The 16,578-nt window shown below is 41.2% G+C and overlaps 1 protein-coding gene across 11 annotated transcripts in view; it reads left to right on the top strand.

The window, feature by feature from the left end:
• The window catches only part of HIVEP1 (HIVEP zinc finger 1), a 131,760-nt gene extending 115,835 nt beyond the window's left edge, over nt 1-15,925 (top strand). For 7 of the 11 annotated variants that reach the window (XM_080610578.1, XM_080610582.1, XM_080610577.1 and 4 more), the window contains 3 exons: nt 3,739-4,256; nt 7,084-8,160; nt 8,856-10,282. In XM_080610578.1, coding sequence (XP_080466704.1) covers nt 3,739-4,256; nt 7,084-8,160; nt 8,856-9,098 — 1,838 coding nt within the window. In that variant the 3' untranslated portion in view covers nt 9,099-10,282. Of the gene's footprint in view, nt 1-3,738; nt 4,257-7,083; nt 8,161-8,855; nt 10,283-10,960; nt 11,060-14,018; nt 14,108-15,417 lie in introns of those variants that run through there. The other 4 variants (XR_013956255.1, XM_080610579.1, XR_013956254.1 and 1 more) reach the window with 4 other exon arrangements.
• Nucleotides 15,926-16,578: the final 653 nt, after the last annotated feature.

The raw sequence follows: 16,578 nt of genomic DNA, 5'->3' as shown, positions 1-16,578 counted from the left end.
TATTTTAGTTACCTAATTCATAGCAGCATAACTGGAAAAAGCAGTGGGTGGACTTATCAGCCCCACGTTTCACTAATGGACATATTAGGATGCTGATAAATCCAACTAACGCTATTGTGCTGAGGAACTTGGAGCTTTTTCTTTCTCACTTCAGGGTAAAATATCAGTACTCCGAGAGCTTAGCCAACAAGCTTATCAATACCACAACCACAATGCGGAGCTGATTAATTAACTGAGGACTGACAACTAAATGAAAGGACTAAGGTGATTTTTGCCTATGATTTGTATACGCTTACTGCAATATACTGGATTAAAGCCTCAGTTATTTTATTAAATATAATTATATCAGGCAAGCAAGCAAAATCTCCAATCAAAAGTTGTGTCCATGTTTCTGTTACACCTTTATTTCCAGCTGTTCCTAATTTTTGCAAAGTTCAGTTCTGTAGCCAAAAGTTCCACTTTCTCCTATGGAAGCCCACGAAGAAGAAAGAGTCTTTCTAAGGGTTTGAAAGAAAAAATTGCAGGAGTTGACAGAGGATGAGTGAGAGACATTCCCTACTCTTCCAAAAACACTCTTTATAAAAAATTGAGGCAGTCTTGAGCAGTCTTTCTGTTAAAATGGTGAGAGTTACAAATTTGAAAGAGAAGTAGCTTTCATAAGCTTTCACTTAATAGTGCGAAACCTTTTTCCCTGTTTTCTTTTTAAGAAAAAAAAAACCTGTGAACTTTCATGCCAAAAGCAATTTCCCCATATGCTAGTGGTCTTTAAATTTATAACACATCCTTCATTCTAAAATATTCCACACTGCTTTACAACCTCATACCAAGTTAAACACAGAAGTAATTTTGTTCCCTTTGGAAATTGAGTCAGTTCTAGTTATATATATGTATCAGCTGCATAAGCATATGGTTATAATTGTGCATATTTTAAGATAGGAATCAAAGAATTAATTTTTCCCCAATTAAGACTGCCAAGGAACTTTAGCAGGCAGTGTACAATTACCAGAATCGATAGGGGCCAGTGCTACTTGGTTAAGAAGACAGTGCTTGGAAAAGAGTCTTTCACCACAAGGAGTGATCCCAGCTTCAGCTCAGTGCCTCATATAGAGAAGACCTCATGACCTGCCTGGATCTTCCACCACTTGAAACTCCAGCATCAGGTCTTTTGCAGCTCCAGTGATTTACAGCAATACTTAACGGGATCACTAATCACTAAAGCTCGGGCACCTCTTGTTTCAGCAAATGTGCACACAGGTATAAATCCAGAGCAGAGTGTTTCTTTGTGCATTGCCTGAGCAAGCTAGTCAGGAATGTGTTTTTCTCATCTGATGTTTCAAAGTGGTGTGGGAGTAAGGGAACCACAGTGATTGCTGTCACCTCGCCTACACTGCAGGCTCTGGCTACAGGTAACCAACCACACTTACTTAAACAGAAGCTGGCAAATGCACAAAGGGTGGAGGTAAACAGGGAAACAATAGAGGGAAATGATACCCCACCGAGTCCTGCATGTAAGGAATTTGTGTCCCACACACAGTTCCCCTTTTCCTTTCCAAGGGTTTATTCTAGAAAGCCAAGATGTATGCAGAAGATTTCTACATAAGCAGCATTTGCTAGTAAGTCATGTAGCAGTTTAAATGTTGGTTTGAAAAAGGAATTTCTTATTATAAACTATAGCATTGTTTGATCTTATGTTTTCCTTGCTTTACAAATGTGACAAGTCAATCTAATAATTTCAGGTAGTTTCTCTTGCCAGTGGAGACAGTCACTTGTGATTGACATCAACTTTTACACAAAATTCTATTCATGTAGAGAGAGGGAGAAAAAAGAAAAGCAAGTAGGATTTCCCAGGGAATAGTTATGTGATGTTGGTAAAAAAGCCAAAGAGAGTCCAGACTGAATCCAAGACTTTGCAATGCCCTGTGCATTGTTTAAAGAGTTGCAGTAAATGCATGGGTCATCCTCTAGATGTTACACATGGAGAAGTCTTCAAAATCTGTTGCAGAAGCATCAAGGGAAATAATTTCCATTCAGAAATCAAACGTATAGAGGTCTTAATGTTTTAGATGTGTTTACTTTGCAAATTAATGATGAAGAAGCACTGTTTGTGTGAAGAAGACAAATGGCAGAAGTATAGAGAAAAAAACATTGAAAACTCCATGTGGCTTTGTTAATAATATTTCTAACAATCCTACTACCAGGTTTTTTGTAATGGAGCTTACTGAATTAATTTTTCCACCAAAATGTACTTTTGTTTCTGAACAGCTTTATCTGTAGATGGGAATTATAAATGCAGAATATTGAAAACTCTAAAACATACTTTTGTTAGCATTGTTCCAATGACCTGAAGGATTTGGGGTGTTTTTAATAACATTTCCATTTCATGCCTGCTGTAGTAAATACAGAAATGCTATGGTTTCTGTATTAAGTTAATGTATAAATTACTTTATAGTCAAAGAGGGGCAAAGTCATTATAGAGGGATTTTTTTTCCCATAACTATTAGTCTCATTCCTAATTGCATTGCTCATTTGAAATCATAAAGGCTTATAATGGAGGGTAGCTTATGGAGAGGTAAGTCAATTAAACCCATTTATTTTACCTGGAGTTCAAGATGCTTATTTTGGTTTCTGTCACATAGCAACCAGAAACATTGGTAGTAAATTCAGATTCTTTTAAGGATCTGCATCTGGGTTTGATTTTTTTCTTTCAGAATTGTTCATGTTGATGGTAAGTTGCTGTGTAGATTTCCCTAGAACAGGATCCCTGAGATTTTAACTAACCAGCCATCATTGCTTTTGCAGAGCCAAATGATTTTTATGCCGATTTTTTTTTTTTTTTGACAGCTCAGCAGACAGACTTTTAATGGAATATAAAATATTAGTGCATTCGAAGCATTTTGTCTTTTAGAAAATATGATCCGAGACAGTCTGGCTTGGAGTCAGATACAGCAGATGGGATTTTCTGTCTCTTTACTAAGGATGAGTTTTTCTTTCCAAGTTGTGATATAAAAGAAGGTGAGAAGCTGCAGTAGAGCTGTATTTTATAGAGAAATTTACCACTAGACAGCAGTTTGACTTTATGACTTGAAATCAGGAGGGCTTCTTCATGTGAACAGGTGCTCATATGAGCAGTTTCATGCATAGGTAAGTTTTGAAAGGATGAGGGCCTCCCAAGATATCTTGGGCGACTTGTTAATAAACCTTTCAAAACATTAGCGAAGTGAAGAAATCTGCTGAGGTCTAATTTTGGTCTCTTTTGCCTGTTAAGGAGACAGATTCCCGACTAACAGCCTCCAGTCTTTCTGTTTGCATCCTTCAAAAACCTTTGCAGCAGTGATTTATATTAGGTACAGGGACACTCACTTATGAGTCAGAACCAGCTAGAGAATATCCCACCGCTAAGGTTGGCAGACCAGCTTCGTGTGTCATCGCTGGGAAATTAACGAACCGGGAATCTGCTCACTTCTCCCCAGGTGAAAGGGTGAAGGGTGACTTGCAGCAAATGGTTATAAATGGCTTAAAAGCAAACAGCCAGATCTAGAAGGTTAAAAACAACATGGATGTACACTGGAAAATAAGACCAAAAATGAAAATTTTCCCTGTTGTTTTGATGGAATGGGATGTGACTGAAAAAATGCATGTGCCATGTGTTATTTTGGTGTTTCTAATTACTCCCTACCACTTCCTTCCCAACTTATCCAGGACCTTCATTGGCTTACCTTCTAATTCCCACTTTTGCAGGTGAGAAGCAACGATTTGGCTATGACCGGTCAGGCTATGATGTGGAGGAGTCTGATGGTGCTGATGAAGATGAAAATGACAATGAAGATGATGATGAAGATAGCCAGGCTGAGTCAGTCCTATCCACAACCCCCTCGGTGACAGCCAGCCCCCAGCATCACCCCTCTCGACATGGCCTGCAGGATGCTGGCAGCACGGATGAAGACATCAGACTTCCAGACTGTTTTGCTGGGGTTCACACGGACTCTATGGATGGTCTGCCAAAAGCATTGCTCACAAAGATGACGGTCCTTAGCACGGTGCAGTCGGTTAGCAGGACCTCCAGGTCACCAGCAGAATTCACCCATCAGGAAGCACATGAGGATAAAGCCCAGGAGAGAGGAGTGGTGCCCTGCAGTGCTAGTGCAGCACTGGCAGACGTCGCTCCTACATCTCCAGGTCGCCAGATGTCTGTGGATTACCCAGATCCAGAAACAGCCTTGAGCCTCTCCTTAATATCAACTGCAGCTCTTACAAAGGTAGGAATGTCTGATTCTGGGGAGAGAGTGGGATTTTAAATCCTCCTTTTAAAGATATTTTGGGAGATTTTTCAAATATCAAAATGTTTGGCTTTCCCTTTATTCTTAAAGTTGGCTGATGAGTCTTTAAGAAGCATTGAAAGTAATCAAAGCACAGATGTGTAGGACTCTGAAGCAACAATATTGTAGGAGCACTGCTTTTCAAATTCTTTATTTTGACTGCATTCTCCCTGAAAGGATTATTTGTATACAGTCATTTCAGCCGAAATTTGGAGCTGGTAGATTGCCTTACAAATAAGGGCTATAACATACTTGGAATGAACATACGGTGGTGAAGTTTTCAGAGTAAAGTGGTAGAATTCAGAAGTCATTTCACTCTGAAATATGAAGATAGAATCATGGGTAGTTCCCAAGGGAAATTAGTTTAGTCCCAAGGGATTTTGCTTTATCACCATAAAAAAATTGTGCAGTTGTTTATCTCTCCTTCAAATATGCTTAGTAGCAGAACTTGAATGAGCACCAGATGTTCAAGGAGATTGTCCTTGCACAATAACAAAAGGAGAGGCAAGCTCAGAACTGAGACCTGAGCTCTGTTTTTCTCCAAGCTGAAAGAACATTTTAATCAAAAAAGGATCAATTTTGCCCATGCCTATTATAGACACACAGCTCTTCAGAGCAGCGTGCGGAAGGATGAGGTCAGACTCTATGCAAAGCTGCAGGGGCGTTCAGTAATTTTGGTGACTGTTGTCTTTAAAGCTCTGCTGAGGAAATCACAGAGGAAAACTGGCAGGTGTTAAGCCTTTAACAGTATTTTAATGCAATATTTTAATGGGCTGTAATGGGATGGTACAAGTCATGTACCTGACTGACCCTAAGGGTAAAGTTTTGATTTCTTACTGCAGAACATCAAGGTACTAGAGCTATACAGAGTAATGCTCAGATAAATGTGATGCAAAGTGTAGTTTAAATGTAATTTAAATAAAGAAGAAATTATCACCCTCATCTGTGATGAATGCAGTATTTACAAATAGTATATGCATGCAGTTATAGAAAACTAAGCAGCAGGAAATTTTCAAAAGCATAAACAGTAAGTAAAAATTTCATTCTGGTTTAAATACTTACTGGCTTCTTTTTTCCTTAAAAACCTGTATTACTGGATTTCTTTCTTAAAACATTTGAGATAGTAGACCGTTGACAAGAAGAAACAGTAAAAATGATTGCTGTGTGTCATTGTTTGGCACCAGTTCATTCTTCCTCATAGAACCATGAGTCCGTGTGGCAAATGTAAATCGGAGCAGTTTTGTAGTATGGCAGAGAATAAAATGAATAGTCTCTGATCATGGTATATACCTGCCAGAAAAGGGGTAGGATCTTAATATTTGGATTTGGGGTTTCAGTTGTTGCCAGTAGATACCAGAAAGACATTTGACTGAGTATACTCCCTCATCGAACAGAACCACTGAAGCCTCAAGAAAATACTCACACAATTAACAATGTTGAAAGGCCTCCATTAATATAGCTCTAATAATTGTCTACATCAATATACTAAGGGGGAAAAAAAAGAAGGCTTATAAGTAATACAAGGCAGTAGTTTCTCTCCAGACTACCACCTACTTTCCCAGGCCAAAAGAAGTGGCAGCCGTGTGTCTGATGGCTCGTCTACAGTCTGTTTCTATTGTGAATGGTTGTGGATCCCACTTCTTGCAATCCAGACAAGGGTCGAGACAGCTCAGGAAGGCTGTTGTATGTTCCTTCAAAAGCATCCATACCAGTTTATCAGGATTTCTTGTGAGGTGTCAGACAGGACTTAATTCTAAGAAAGATGTTGGCTTCCTTCTCACACTCATCTTCCCATTTAGACTGGTTGGCACTGCATAGTCAGTAAATCATATTCTACTTTAACCTATATATTTCATACCAGCAGTTTTCAAAGGCATTACTGTTCATGTTTCTTTTTTTTTTTTTTTTTTTGCCTGCCTGCTCTAGAGGTTTCTTGAGAGTTTGGTCAAAATCACAGAATTAGCACTTAGGACTATATAAATAAGTAAGATTGCATCACTCTATGTGTTGTAAATATGCCTAAAACTAAAAGATACTGAGAGATTGCAATTGCAATTTAAGACTTCTTGGTTTCGGAGTTTTTAGGAAGGGAGTTGCCAGCCTTGGTCATTAATATAGGCTATATGAGAAGAAAAGGGGGCATATAAATATGATTATTAGTCCAAGTGTGTGCATCAAGCCACGGTGAGCTGAGGCAGCAGAGGGATGTGGGTCCCACATCTCACTCCAGTATCACCCTGTCACTTCTGCCTCTGCAGGCACTGTAGTTGTCATCCATCTCTTGTCATTGTATATTGCCTGTCTCCCATGTCAGAAGAACCTACAGCTGGATGTGCCATGATCCTGCCTCTGCTTGCCGAAGGCTGTAATGCCTCCAGGAGAGGAATCCAGTACATCAGAAATGCCAGCTTACGCTTCTTGCCTGAGGTGATTTCCACAGAAAACAGTTCTCCAAAGCCTTCTCACTCCTTAAAAAAACACATACAAAGGATATGCAGCAATGTTTTCAAGTACTAGTGTTCAAGAGAAATTAGCCTCTCCTAATTAGGAGAGGGAAATTCAATTAGTGGGCGAGGAAGGAGTTGGAAAAAGAAAGGAAGGAAATTAGTTCATTGTTCAAGCTGGGCAGTATATATTGTGAACCAGTTTGTTGTTGTTTTTTCTTATAAGGGAGTGTGGGAAGCACTCAGCAGCTACCTTGTGTTTTCATTTCACTCGAGGATAGCGATGGCCACCACACTAACATGCCTGTGTTGTTCTCTTCCAGAGCACGCCCTCCATCAGCAATCCCTCCTCGCCAGTGGACCATGGCATGCAAACAGCACCGTTGTCCTACGCTGAAATCCCAGAGGAGAAGTTGGCTGGGTGCCTGCAGCCCGCTGCCGAGCGGAGGGCTCCCCAGACTCACCTCTTCAGCCACCTCCCCCTGCACTCACAGCGGCAAGCCAAGGCTCCCTGTGGCACTGTACCAGTCGGAGGGATTCAGGTGGTCCCTGCCGGCCTGGCCACCTACTCCACCTTTGTTCCCATCCAGGCAGGGCCGGTTCAGCTCACTATCCCTGCTGTCAGTGTGATTCACAGAACTACCAGCGCCCTCGGTGAGACGGGTGGCGTGGCCGCCAGTGCCACTGCAAATCCCATGGGAGTTGCTGAGGTGAACAGCATGGTGCCGTGTATTCCCATCGGCCAGGTGAGCCTGCCAGGCATCCAGGGCCTCGGCACACCCAGCCTACAGCCTCTGCCCCCACTGGGCTTGGAGACAGTGAACATCTTGGGCCTGGCTAACACAAACATCGCCCCGCAAATACGCCCTTCGGGAATCACCCTGAATGCCGTGGGCCTCCAGGTTTTGACCGCTGGTGCTGCCCCGCAGGGCAACCCTAGCCCACAGGCCCACATTCCTGGCTTGCAGATACTGAACATCGCCCTGCCAACCCTCATCCCCTCCGTCAGCCCCGTAGGTGCCGAGGGGCAGGGAGCCTGCGAGGTGCCTGCCACAGGCAGCAAAGCCTGCGAGGCCCAGCTGGAACCAGCTCCTGTCAGCTTCCCTGCATCCGAGGCCAGTCAGGCTGGCAGGGATGCTTCTCCTCAGGCAGCAGCCAGTGGCCAGCGGTATGGTGGGAAGAGCCATCCTGAGCCCACCGCACTGACCAACAGCAAGCGACCCGATGGAGCAGGGAAAGCAGATCCTGAAAAGACAGACCTCACGAATCCCACGAATCCAAAGCGTGACATCCCGTCCCTGCAGGTGAAGAGGGCTGCACCGGCAGAGCCCCGCTCCAAGGCGAATCCGGACACGTTAACCAAGTCCCCGGTCCACCGAACTGTGTCCCCGGACAGACAGGTACACAGGCCAGCCGCCTTGCCCCGGCGGCAAAACATGGTGCAGTTTAGCGATGGCAGCAGTGACGATGAGGATAGACTTGTGATAGCAACCTAGTTCTTGTTTTTCATTGTGTTTTTATTTTTTGAGGGTTTTTTTAATAACACTTACAGGTTTCTTTGCAAACCTTCCTTTCCTTAAAGCACATTTTTCTGACACAAACTCATTACTAATCTTCGTGCAATCATGAACTCTTGACCAATAATTGTTGTTTCTTGTCAGCTCCAGCCATTTTTGTACATGTTGTATAGACGATTGTGCCTTTTTGGAGTTTTATGTTTAGAAACCTGTACAGATTGTTGAATATATATATATAATATATATATATATAAAATATGTATATTAAAACCAGGTAGTTGCTTGTGTTCAGTAAGTAAACATCCTATGTCAGATAAATAAAGGATTAAATTATATGTTGCACTGTTAAATGTAAATTTTTATGGCTGTGGGACAAAGTTTCTGTGTACAGATCTAGTATGTAAAACTCCATATTTATTGTATCCATATTAGTCTTGGAAAAGGGTCTGTCCATCTTTCTTGTGTAAGACAGTAGCTTTACACTTAAAAGAGAAATACAGTATCTGTGTTATGGAATATTACAGTAAAATTTTGTTTACTGACTTTACCATTGTTTATGTTGTGCCTTCTTGATGCAGCCTGGTAGTTGGAGAGACGCTTCATTCGTTCCTTTTAGTACAGTCCCAGCTGCGTCCAGCTTGAAAGGATCTGGTGGTGGTGGTGTGTGCCCCCATGGTTTCACCTGCCACGAGAGACACAGTATGCTCTTCAGGATTACTTGGAGCAAAACCTTCCATCCAAAACATCTGGTGATGGCAAAGTGGGGAGGGAGTCCTTCAGCTTTTAGCAGAGCAAGCATCCATCCGCCTCATGGTTTTTAACACTTCTAGCTAAAATTTCAAGACTATTTGAGGGAAAATAGCAAAAGAGTCAAGATGAAATATTTTTTATTTGTAATCTTGAACTATAAAACCACTTTTTATTGATATTAAAGTATTGTTACACAAGAAAGGAATAATTCTTTGTGTGTTCTTAATTGCAAAATCGGCCATACGGTTGGTGAAAATGCCACTGCTGTAATGAGGATTTGGCATTACTGATTACTGTCAACTTCTTATGAGACTGCATTTCAGATGATCCTCATTTACAGGTAGACAAAGCCAATTTCTCCCTAAATATGGCTTTGTCTTATTCATGCAAAGGGGGAAAAAGGGGCTAGAGGTCTTACATATACAATTAATGTGCTCTTCTGTCAACAGACTTGTCATTATGGGCATACAAGATATAGGTGGATTCCAAAATAATGAAATTTCATAAAATTCTGTTTGCACATAGTGAAAACAATTTAAAGGTGTTCAACTACTGCAGAAGGCAATGCTCATAAGTCACAGGGCTTACACATTCCTGAAAGTTCCAAACTGACCTAGGATTTGTGCTGAAATTTTTAAGTAGAGTTGGCTTTTTGCGGTGTCGTTATATCACATTCCCGTGGAAGTTTATGAAACCATTTTTACCACCGAATTCCAGTACAAACCTGGAAGACACAAACTTAAAAGCATGATCACCTTTATGGAAATAGCACGGTTGAGTGTATACAAAACAGCTGGAAGGAAAGGGCAGGAAGCAGATCTTGGAGGAAAAAAAAAATCAGGAGTGAACCTGAATTTGAGCCAGGCTGCATTGTTCACAGATTAACTCCTGTACCCAGCTCAAAGAAGTAATTCATACCTTGTACTGCTCGTATTCAAGAACAGCAATATCCTAGATCCATTTTTAACTTTACATTGGCTTTTGTACTATACTCACATTGTACTCATTACATTATTCCATTACAGTGTTGTAAAACTGTAGGAGATATTGAATGAGGTTTATTAACTTTCAGAGAGAGCACTTCAGTACAGAGAAAATCATTTATATTACTGTGATTATCAGCCAATTGTACTAATCCAGCAATTAGAAACGCACGTACTAGAAAGGAGAAATTACTCTCGTCTCAGACATGAATGTTGGTGTAATTCCTTACTGTACAGAGCCTCACTGAGGGCACGAGCACCTGAATCACAAAGCACTCTCAACTCACACTGAACATAGTGAGAGTTAAGAGTACTTGGCACCCCACAGCATTGGACTTCAAGTGTCTTATGTGCAACCACTGTGTAAAATGTCACTGTGCATTTGTATGTTCTTTTTATAAAGATGTAGTGATGTCAACGTGTCATACATCGTTACCAAACATGAATTTACCTGAACCAGCCAAGGTTAAAACAAATACATTGCTGCATTACATATGCTCTGAAACTTTTGCTAGCAGAATCAGGTGATGGTTTGTAGTTAATCAACTCAAGAAACTTTGCATCAGTTTTAGTTTCTTTAAAATGGACACTTCCACTTGCCTTTAAACTAGAACTATGCTTATTAATTTAAGATGACTGGATTAAGTAGGTTTACAGCAAAGTAAAACTGTCTCCAAAATTTTGAATGCCATCACAAATTATTACCATTTTTCTGAGTTTTATAAGGAAGCAGTAGGTAAGAAATTGCTCTTCCACATTCCCCAAGGTCTTGACTTTGCTAACCATTTAGAAAGTCCAGCGATTTACTGTATACACATCTGAAACATTTACTCAACTAGCAATTTGTGGTGTGCTCATGTTCTAAGGATTAGTTCCAGGAAGTCACTAATTTAACAGAAAATTCAATCTGGTGAATCAGGTGATATTTATGTGTCTCTTTTCTATTGTAGGTGTTTTGAAGACAAGGTCAAGAAATGGAAGCAGTATCTTGAAGAATAACAAGACAACAGATATGCCATGAAGAGGAATGTTAAGGCGTGTGTCGTTTGGTGAGTTAATAGCAGAACAATAGACAGGACCAAAGAATGGGTGCTGATCAACAGTGAGCAGTCATCATACTTAGCCAGGCAAAGCAGATGAGCCGTATTTGAAGCTGGACGTCCACTAACAACAAAAAGATTAGTGGATAGTTGCAAATACATCTAACCTTGTTCAGATGGAGTTGGGAGGAAAATACACTTTTCTAGAAGATAGGTGTTTGTGGTCCTGAATGTCATATTGTTTGCCTTCCTTCTAGCATATTTCCAAATGAATGTTCCTTGAGGTGCTTCAAACCTTGTGCAACAGGGAAAAAAATAAACTAGCAGTATGACCACAACTGAAAGGTTAAAACCCATACCTCTTCTCTGTTAGTGTCTAGCAGTTCATTTTAATCATGTGTTTAACCAACATCTATTCTGTAAGTCAGCATACATGGGTGCCCTGCATCAGTACAAGCCTGTGACCAGTGTTAGCAGTTACATTTTCATTCTGAATTAATTAATTTTAAATTGGTTTGTATCATTATCCTCTAGTCCAGTCATTAGTGACTGGGAAATGGCACTCCCATTGCCGCGAGGATCCTCCTGTTCAAGTCAGTAGCGAGTATCTCAGAGAAATTGCCAGTTCAGGATTAGGCTGCTCTTCAGATGGTGTAAATTATCATAGCTGAATTGGAATAAATAGCACTGGGGCAGTTTACTCAGGGATCAATTTTTAACGACTGTCAAGACACCCTCTGGCAAATCCAGCACAGCTGTTTAAACATTAAAAGGCCAGAGCAAGTGTTGCTCCTCAGTGCATGCAGGCACAGTCTGGCATCTTCACACAGCCTATTCTTCCTGAGAGGGTGCAAGCAGGTGCAGGCTAAAGGCTGGGTACAAATACAGTAAGGACATGGCACTGAGCTTCTGTGAGACCCATGCAAATGCTTCCCTCGTAGCTGACAAATGCCCTCACTAGAAAAAGAATCGACCAGTAGCCTGAAGCTTTTCTCTTTCAACTCAGACCTTGATTGATTTCTCACTGCAATATGTGATTTTTCATTGCAGTATGTGATATTTGCTGGTGATGCAGATATCTGATATTGAAGGTGGAGTATTTCCCTGCTGTCTTCATAACAATATTGGCTTTGGAATGTAGACTCATTAAATGTGCCTACATTCCCCACTTGGGCTTTAATAAGCTACAGCATGACCTACCTGTCACTTCTTAGGACAAGACCTAAACCAGAAACAGCCTCTTTTGCAGTAACTGGCCTCAGATATGTAGCATTACATCCCCAGATGCAACTCCCAGCTTGTGGGCCATAGCTGAAATAAAGCAAACTTAGTAGGTTCAGAGACAGCCTGCATTGATTACTGCTGCTGTTCACATGTTTGCTCCTTTCACTTCTGAAGTAAGTTGCTGTAGCTTCAGGTTTCTGTAAATTGTGCCCTGAGGCTAGAGCAGCCCGCAGTTGGTCCACATCAGCCAGTCTCCTGCCAGAATGTCTGACAATGCTGGTTTGCATACTAACAAATTCAAATGCACATCGCATGTGTTTCATCTCAGACAATGTACTTGGGCTGAACACGGTCTGGCCCACCCCGAAACCAAAGGTACACCATAAAACAAAGACATACCATGCTTTATACTTAGCTAAACATTCTGTATGGGTTCTTAATGAACAGATTTATCTCACCTTGAATGTACTGACATGTATGTTAAACAGAATATAAAATGAATTTGACACTGTACAGATTATTCCAGAAGTCCTCATTTTTTGCAAGATAATCCTCACTAAGGTTTTATAAACACTTTAGTTTAAACCTGTAAACTGCCTTTCAAACGTGTTTAGCATCGGGATGGTTTCATCAAAATCAAATAAAAAATGCTCAGTTTCAGCATGAGTGACTTGCAAAAGCCGGGGAAACCAATCAATCTACAAGTAAGAGTGCTTCTCAAGATAGCCTTCAGCTGATTTATCTGGCAGGCCACTGCTTTTGTTGCTTCTGAAAGATCCTCTAAGACCAGTTACATCTCGTAGCAGGGAGTCCTTATCTTTCATGGCTTATAACGCGAACAATAGGTGTCATCCGTCTTCGGTGACTGTTGTGGTCAGTCTCTGGTTGCAAATCTTAAATTATGAATGTCTTCAAAAAACACGGCTAGAATTGTCTTTCCATGTCTTGAGGAATTTTCTTTTGCTTGTAAGGGTCTCAGCACCTACAGGGGGCCACTTTTAATGGTGCCTAAAATACCAGAGACTTACACTATATATAAACCATTTATGGCTTACATCTTTGAGGATGAGATCAGTGCCTTAGGTCTGTCAACTGGGTTGCTAACTCTGTTGCTGGCTTAGGATAAAAACAAGCTACTTTAAGATACTTCAAATTGATTATTAGGTAATTTTATGTGGAATGTCCGTGGGTGGATGAGCAAACAGCAACAAGGATGTAACAGCATGTAATTAATTGATGTTCATGTTTAGTTCCAGAAATGTTGAATCACAACCAAAAATATCTTAATGGCAAAGGCATTGCTGGTGTTATGTTTGTCTCTCCACTTCTCCTCTCTATACTGGCCAAACTACTCAAAATGTTAGGAGATGGCTGGTGATTTTCAGATATTCCATGTGAGATCTAAGGAAACCATGCTGGCTGAAAAATGGCAAAGCTTTACATTCCTACTATTCAGTCGTGGAAATAAAACTTGTCCTAAGATGAGTCAATTATCTAGGCATGCTTAGTTTTCTTTGGTAATAGTAGGCTTGTTTTCCCCAATAAGGTCAAATGTTAAAGCCTGTTTGGTTTTGTGGCTGTAGTCTTTAGTGTATTTGAAATCCATTACCATGTGTGAGGCATTTGTGCTGGAAGCAGGCCAGCTGAAGGCTGTTTATAAAGTCAAATACCCCTAGCATTTCCTCTTTTTGTTAAGTTAATGTGGTTACAGCATCCCTTTGGGCTTCAGAAGTTCCATTTGCAGGTCATTCAGGTCTAAAGTGCTTTCGTGTTGGTACCTAAATACCTTACAGTTGGATTCCTCTGTCTGCCAAGCGAAACAAAACGTTCAAGGTAAGTTACAGTTGCATCTCTCATGCAGCAGCTCTCTAATAAAATCATTGACCTTTAAGAGTCACTCCTCACCCCCTCAGCTCGCTGCTCCAGATGCAGCCATGGAAGTGAGTTCCCAGCCCACTTTTTTGCACAAGGCTTGTCCCCATCACAGCAGCAGCAGGCTGCTTTTGTGGGAGGCTTTTGCTGGGATGACTGACTGAGGCAGCAGTGATCACTGGACATGGCACGTGCAGTGAGGGACCAGCACAGAGGGAGCATCACCAGCATTGTCAATGCACATCCCAAGAGCACAGGGCCATGGCACACCTGTAGGGATTTTGCTCAGTGCTGACCTCATGCAGATGCAGGTTTTGAAGGAGTTAGGCACCATCAACAGGACCTACCCAGACCTGAAGTGGCTAGGTGGAAAGCCACCGTCTTGAGACTTCCCCCTTCCCATCCCATATGACTAAGGTATATCAAGTCAAAATAAACCTTTTGACCAAACAATGAATTTTAACATGATGCCAAAATTCCATGTTTGATCTGAGAGTTGCTACAGCTCCATTCTTGTTAATAGTCAGAAACTGCCCAGCTCTTCTCCACAGCAACTAGCAAGAAGGTAGTTTGTTTCTGTGAGGCTCTGCATGCCTCAGGCACACTGTGTGCACAGTGATCATATCCTTTATACAATGCAATCACAAGGGCTTCATTGTGAAGCTGTGATTGTCAGGAAAAGGAGATGATGAGGTCTGCTTCTTATACACCCAACCACCAATACTGCAGCTATTCAGCCCGAGGGGTGCAAGGAAGGATGCAGCCACCATCCTCTCGGGGAAGCTGAAGTGCACTAGCACTGCACCAGCTCTCTCCTCATCTGCAAGGGACTGCGTAGCATGGAAGGTGCTTTAACCTAGGCCAGATGCAGGCACTCACTGGCAGAAATGAAGCTGGGATACAAGAAAGAGAAATAAACCAGGCTGCAAGACAGAGCAAGCCGGGAAGAGCACCATGGCGTAACCAGGCTGTTAGGTTGTTTTGGCACAGGAAGGCAGCGTCCTATATTTCAGCCCTGTTAGCCAGTGTTAGGTGTGTCCCTGGTTTACAGAAAGAGTTTAGGTGCCAGAACAGAAGCAAACTTTGAAACCGTGCCTCTTTGCAAAACAGAAGTAATGTTTTCATATGGACACCACTTAGTTTTGCGCCATCAACAAATCTAGTGGGTGGTTCAGAAACCATTTTTGACACCTAGAGGTTTAAATTGTGTTTCTCTCTTTCTTTGTTTATTCCCATACTTATAATCATCTGTGACTCTTTCTTATTTACAGTGTTTCAGAGCAAAAGCTCACACACCTAATGCTGATTAATTCTGCTGGACTGGGTAACTGGCTCCCCTGTGGATATCCTGTTTTCCTGTGAATCATCATTCCTCCTTGAGACATCCTCCAACTCTGATCAAAGATCCAAAAAGTATTAGATATGAAGACATCAGACAGCTCAAACAGATTAGAAAAGACACTCACAAAGAAATGCATCCCATCTTCTCTCTGAAATAGGCATGGTGAACACAATCCTACACACTTATTATAAAATGAACAGTAGAAAGACGAAAAGAACAAAGGAGAATTTGGAAATTTAGCTTACCCAGAGTCTTCTACAAATTACCCTTTCTATGTATTTGCACTTTTGTACTCAATTCTCCCTTGCAGTTGGAAACTCTTCAGGCTAGATAGTCATCTAATGGAAAATGACATCCGTAAGCTTCCTCAAGAGCTGCACGAACTGCGTCAGCAGAGGACTTGGTACTATCCATTTAAATATTGAGTCTTGTCTACAAACACACAAATTAAAGGAACATGAAAACACATGATCTGTTTTTTTCAAGTTCATGTAGTCTGTTGTGTTCTTGATGGTTTTATTCAATTTTCCATGGAGGTATATGAACAACTGAAAAGATTCTCTGCCAGTGAAATGCCAAAACCTAAGGTCATGAGGTTAAACTAGATTATCTTCTCCCCTTGCAATCACTGAGCGCAGGTGTTACCTGCTAAAGCAGTTAAAGTATTTATTTCAGCAGCTTTTGATCTTGAAGCTTGCACAAATAATTAGTCTTTTATGATTCTGAACTTCTTTTTAAATAGATTTTTAAACTCTCCTTTTAATGGATTCCTTTTAATCCATGTTTAAGAATAAGAGCCATGTTTGATCTAAGACAACACACAATGTGTTTGGATAGTCAGAGACACCATTTTTGTGGGAGTGTTTGAACAATATATTGTATTTTTTCAAGAAGCTGTTCCTCCAGTCAGTGGAAAGAGCTGACGGAAGGACCAAAGGACTGTCCTTTTTCTGTCACTAAGCTCATGTGAAAGGAAAATAAAATGTGCTGCTCTTACATCTTAGAGTGGGCTGTTTCAGGCTTTTAGTCCTAGACTTCTAACTCTTCTATTAGCCTTCTGCACTTGGAGGGGAAAAGAAACGCTTTTAAC

This window comes from Psittacula echo (assembly GCF_963264785.1).
Source record: "Psittacula echo genome assembly, chromosome: 2".
Taxonomy (NCBI): Eukaryota; Metazoa; Chordata; class Aves; order Psittaciformes; family Psittacidae; genus Psittacula; species Psittacula echo.
Note: the sequence above shows the minus strand (reverse complement) of the source record. Positions and strands in the feature narration are given on the sequence as shown.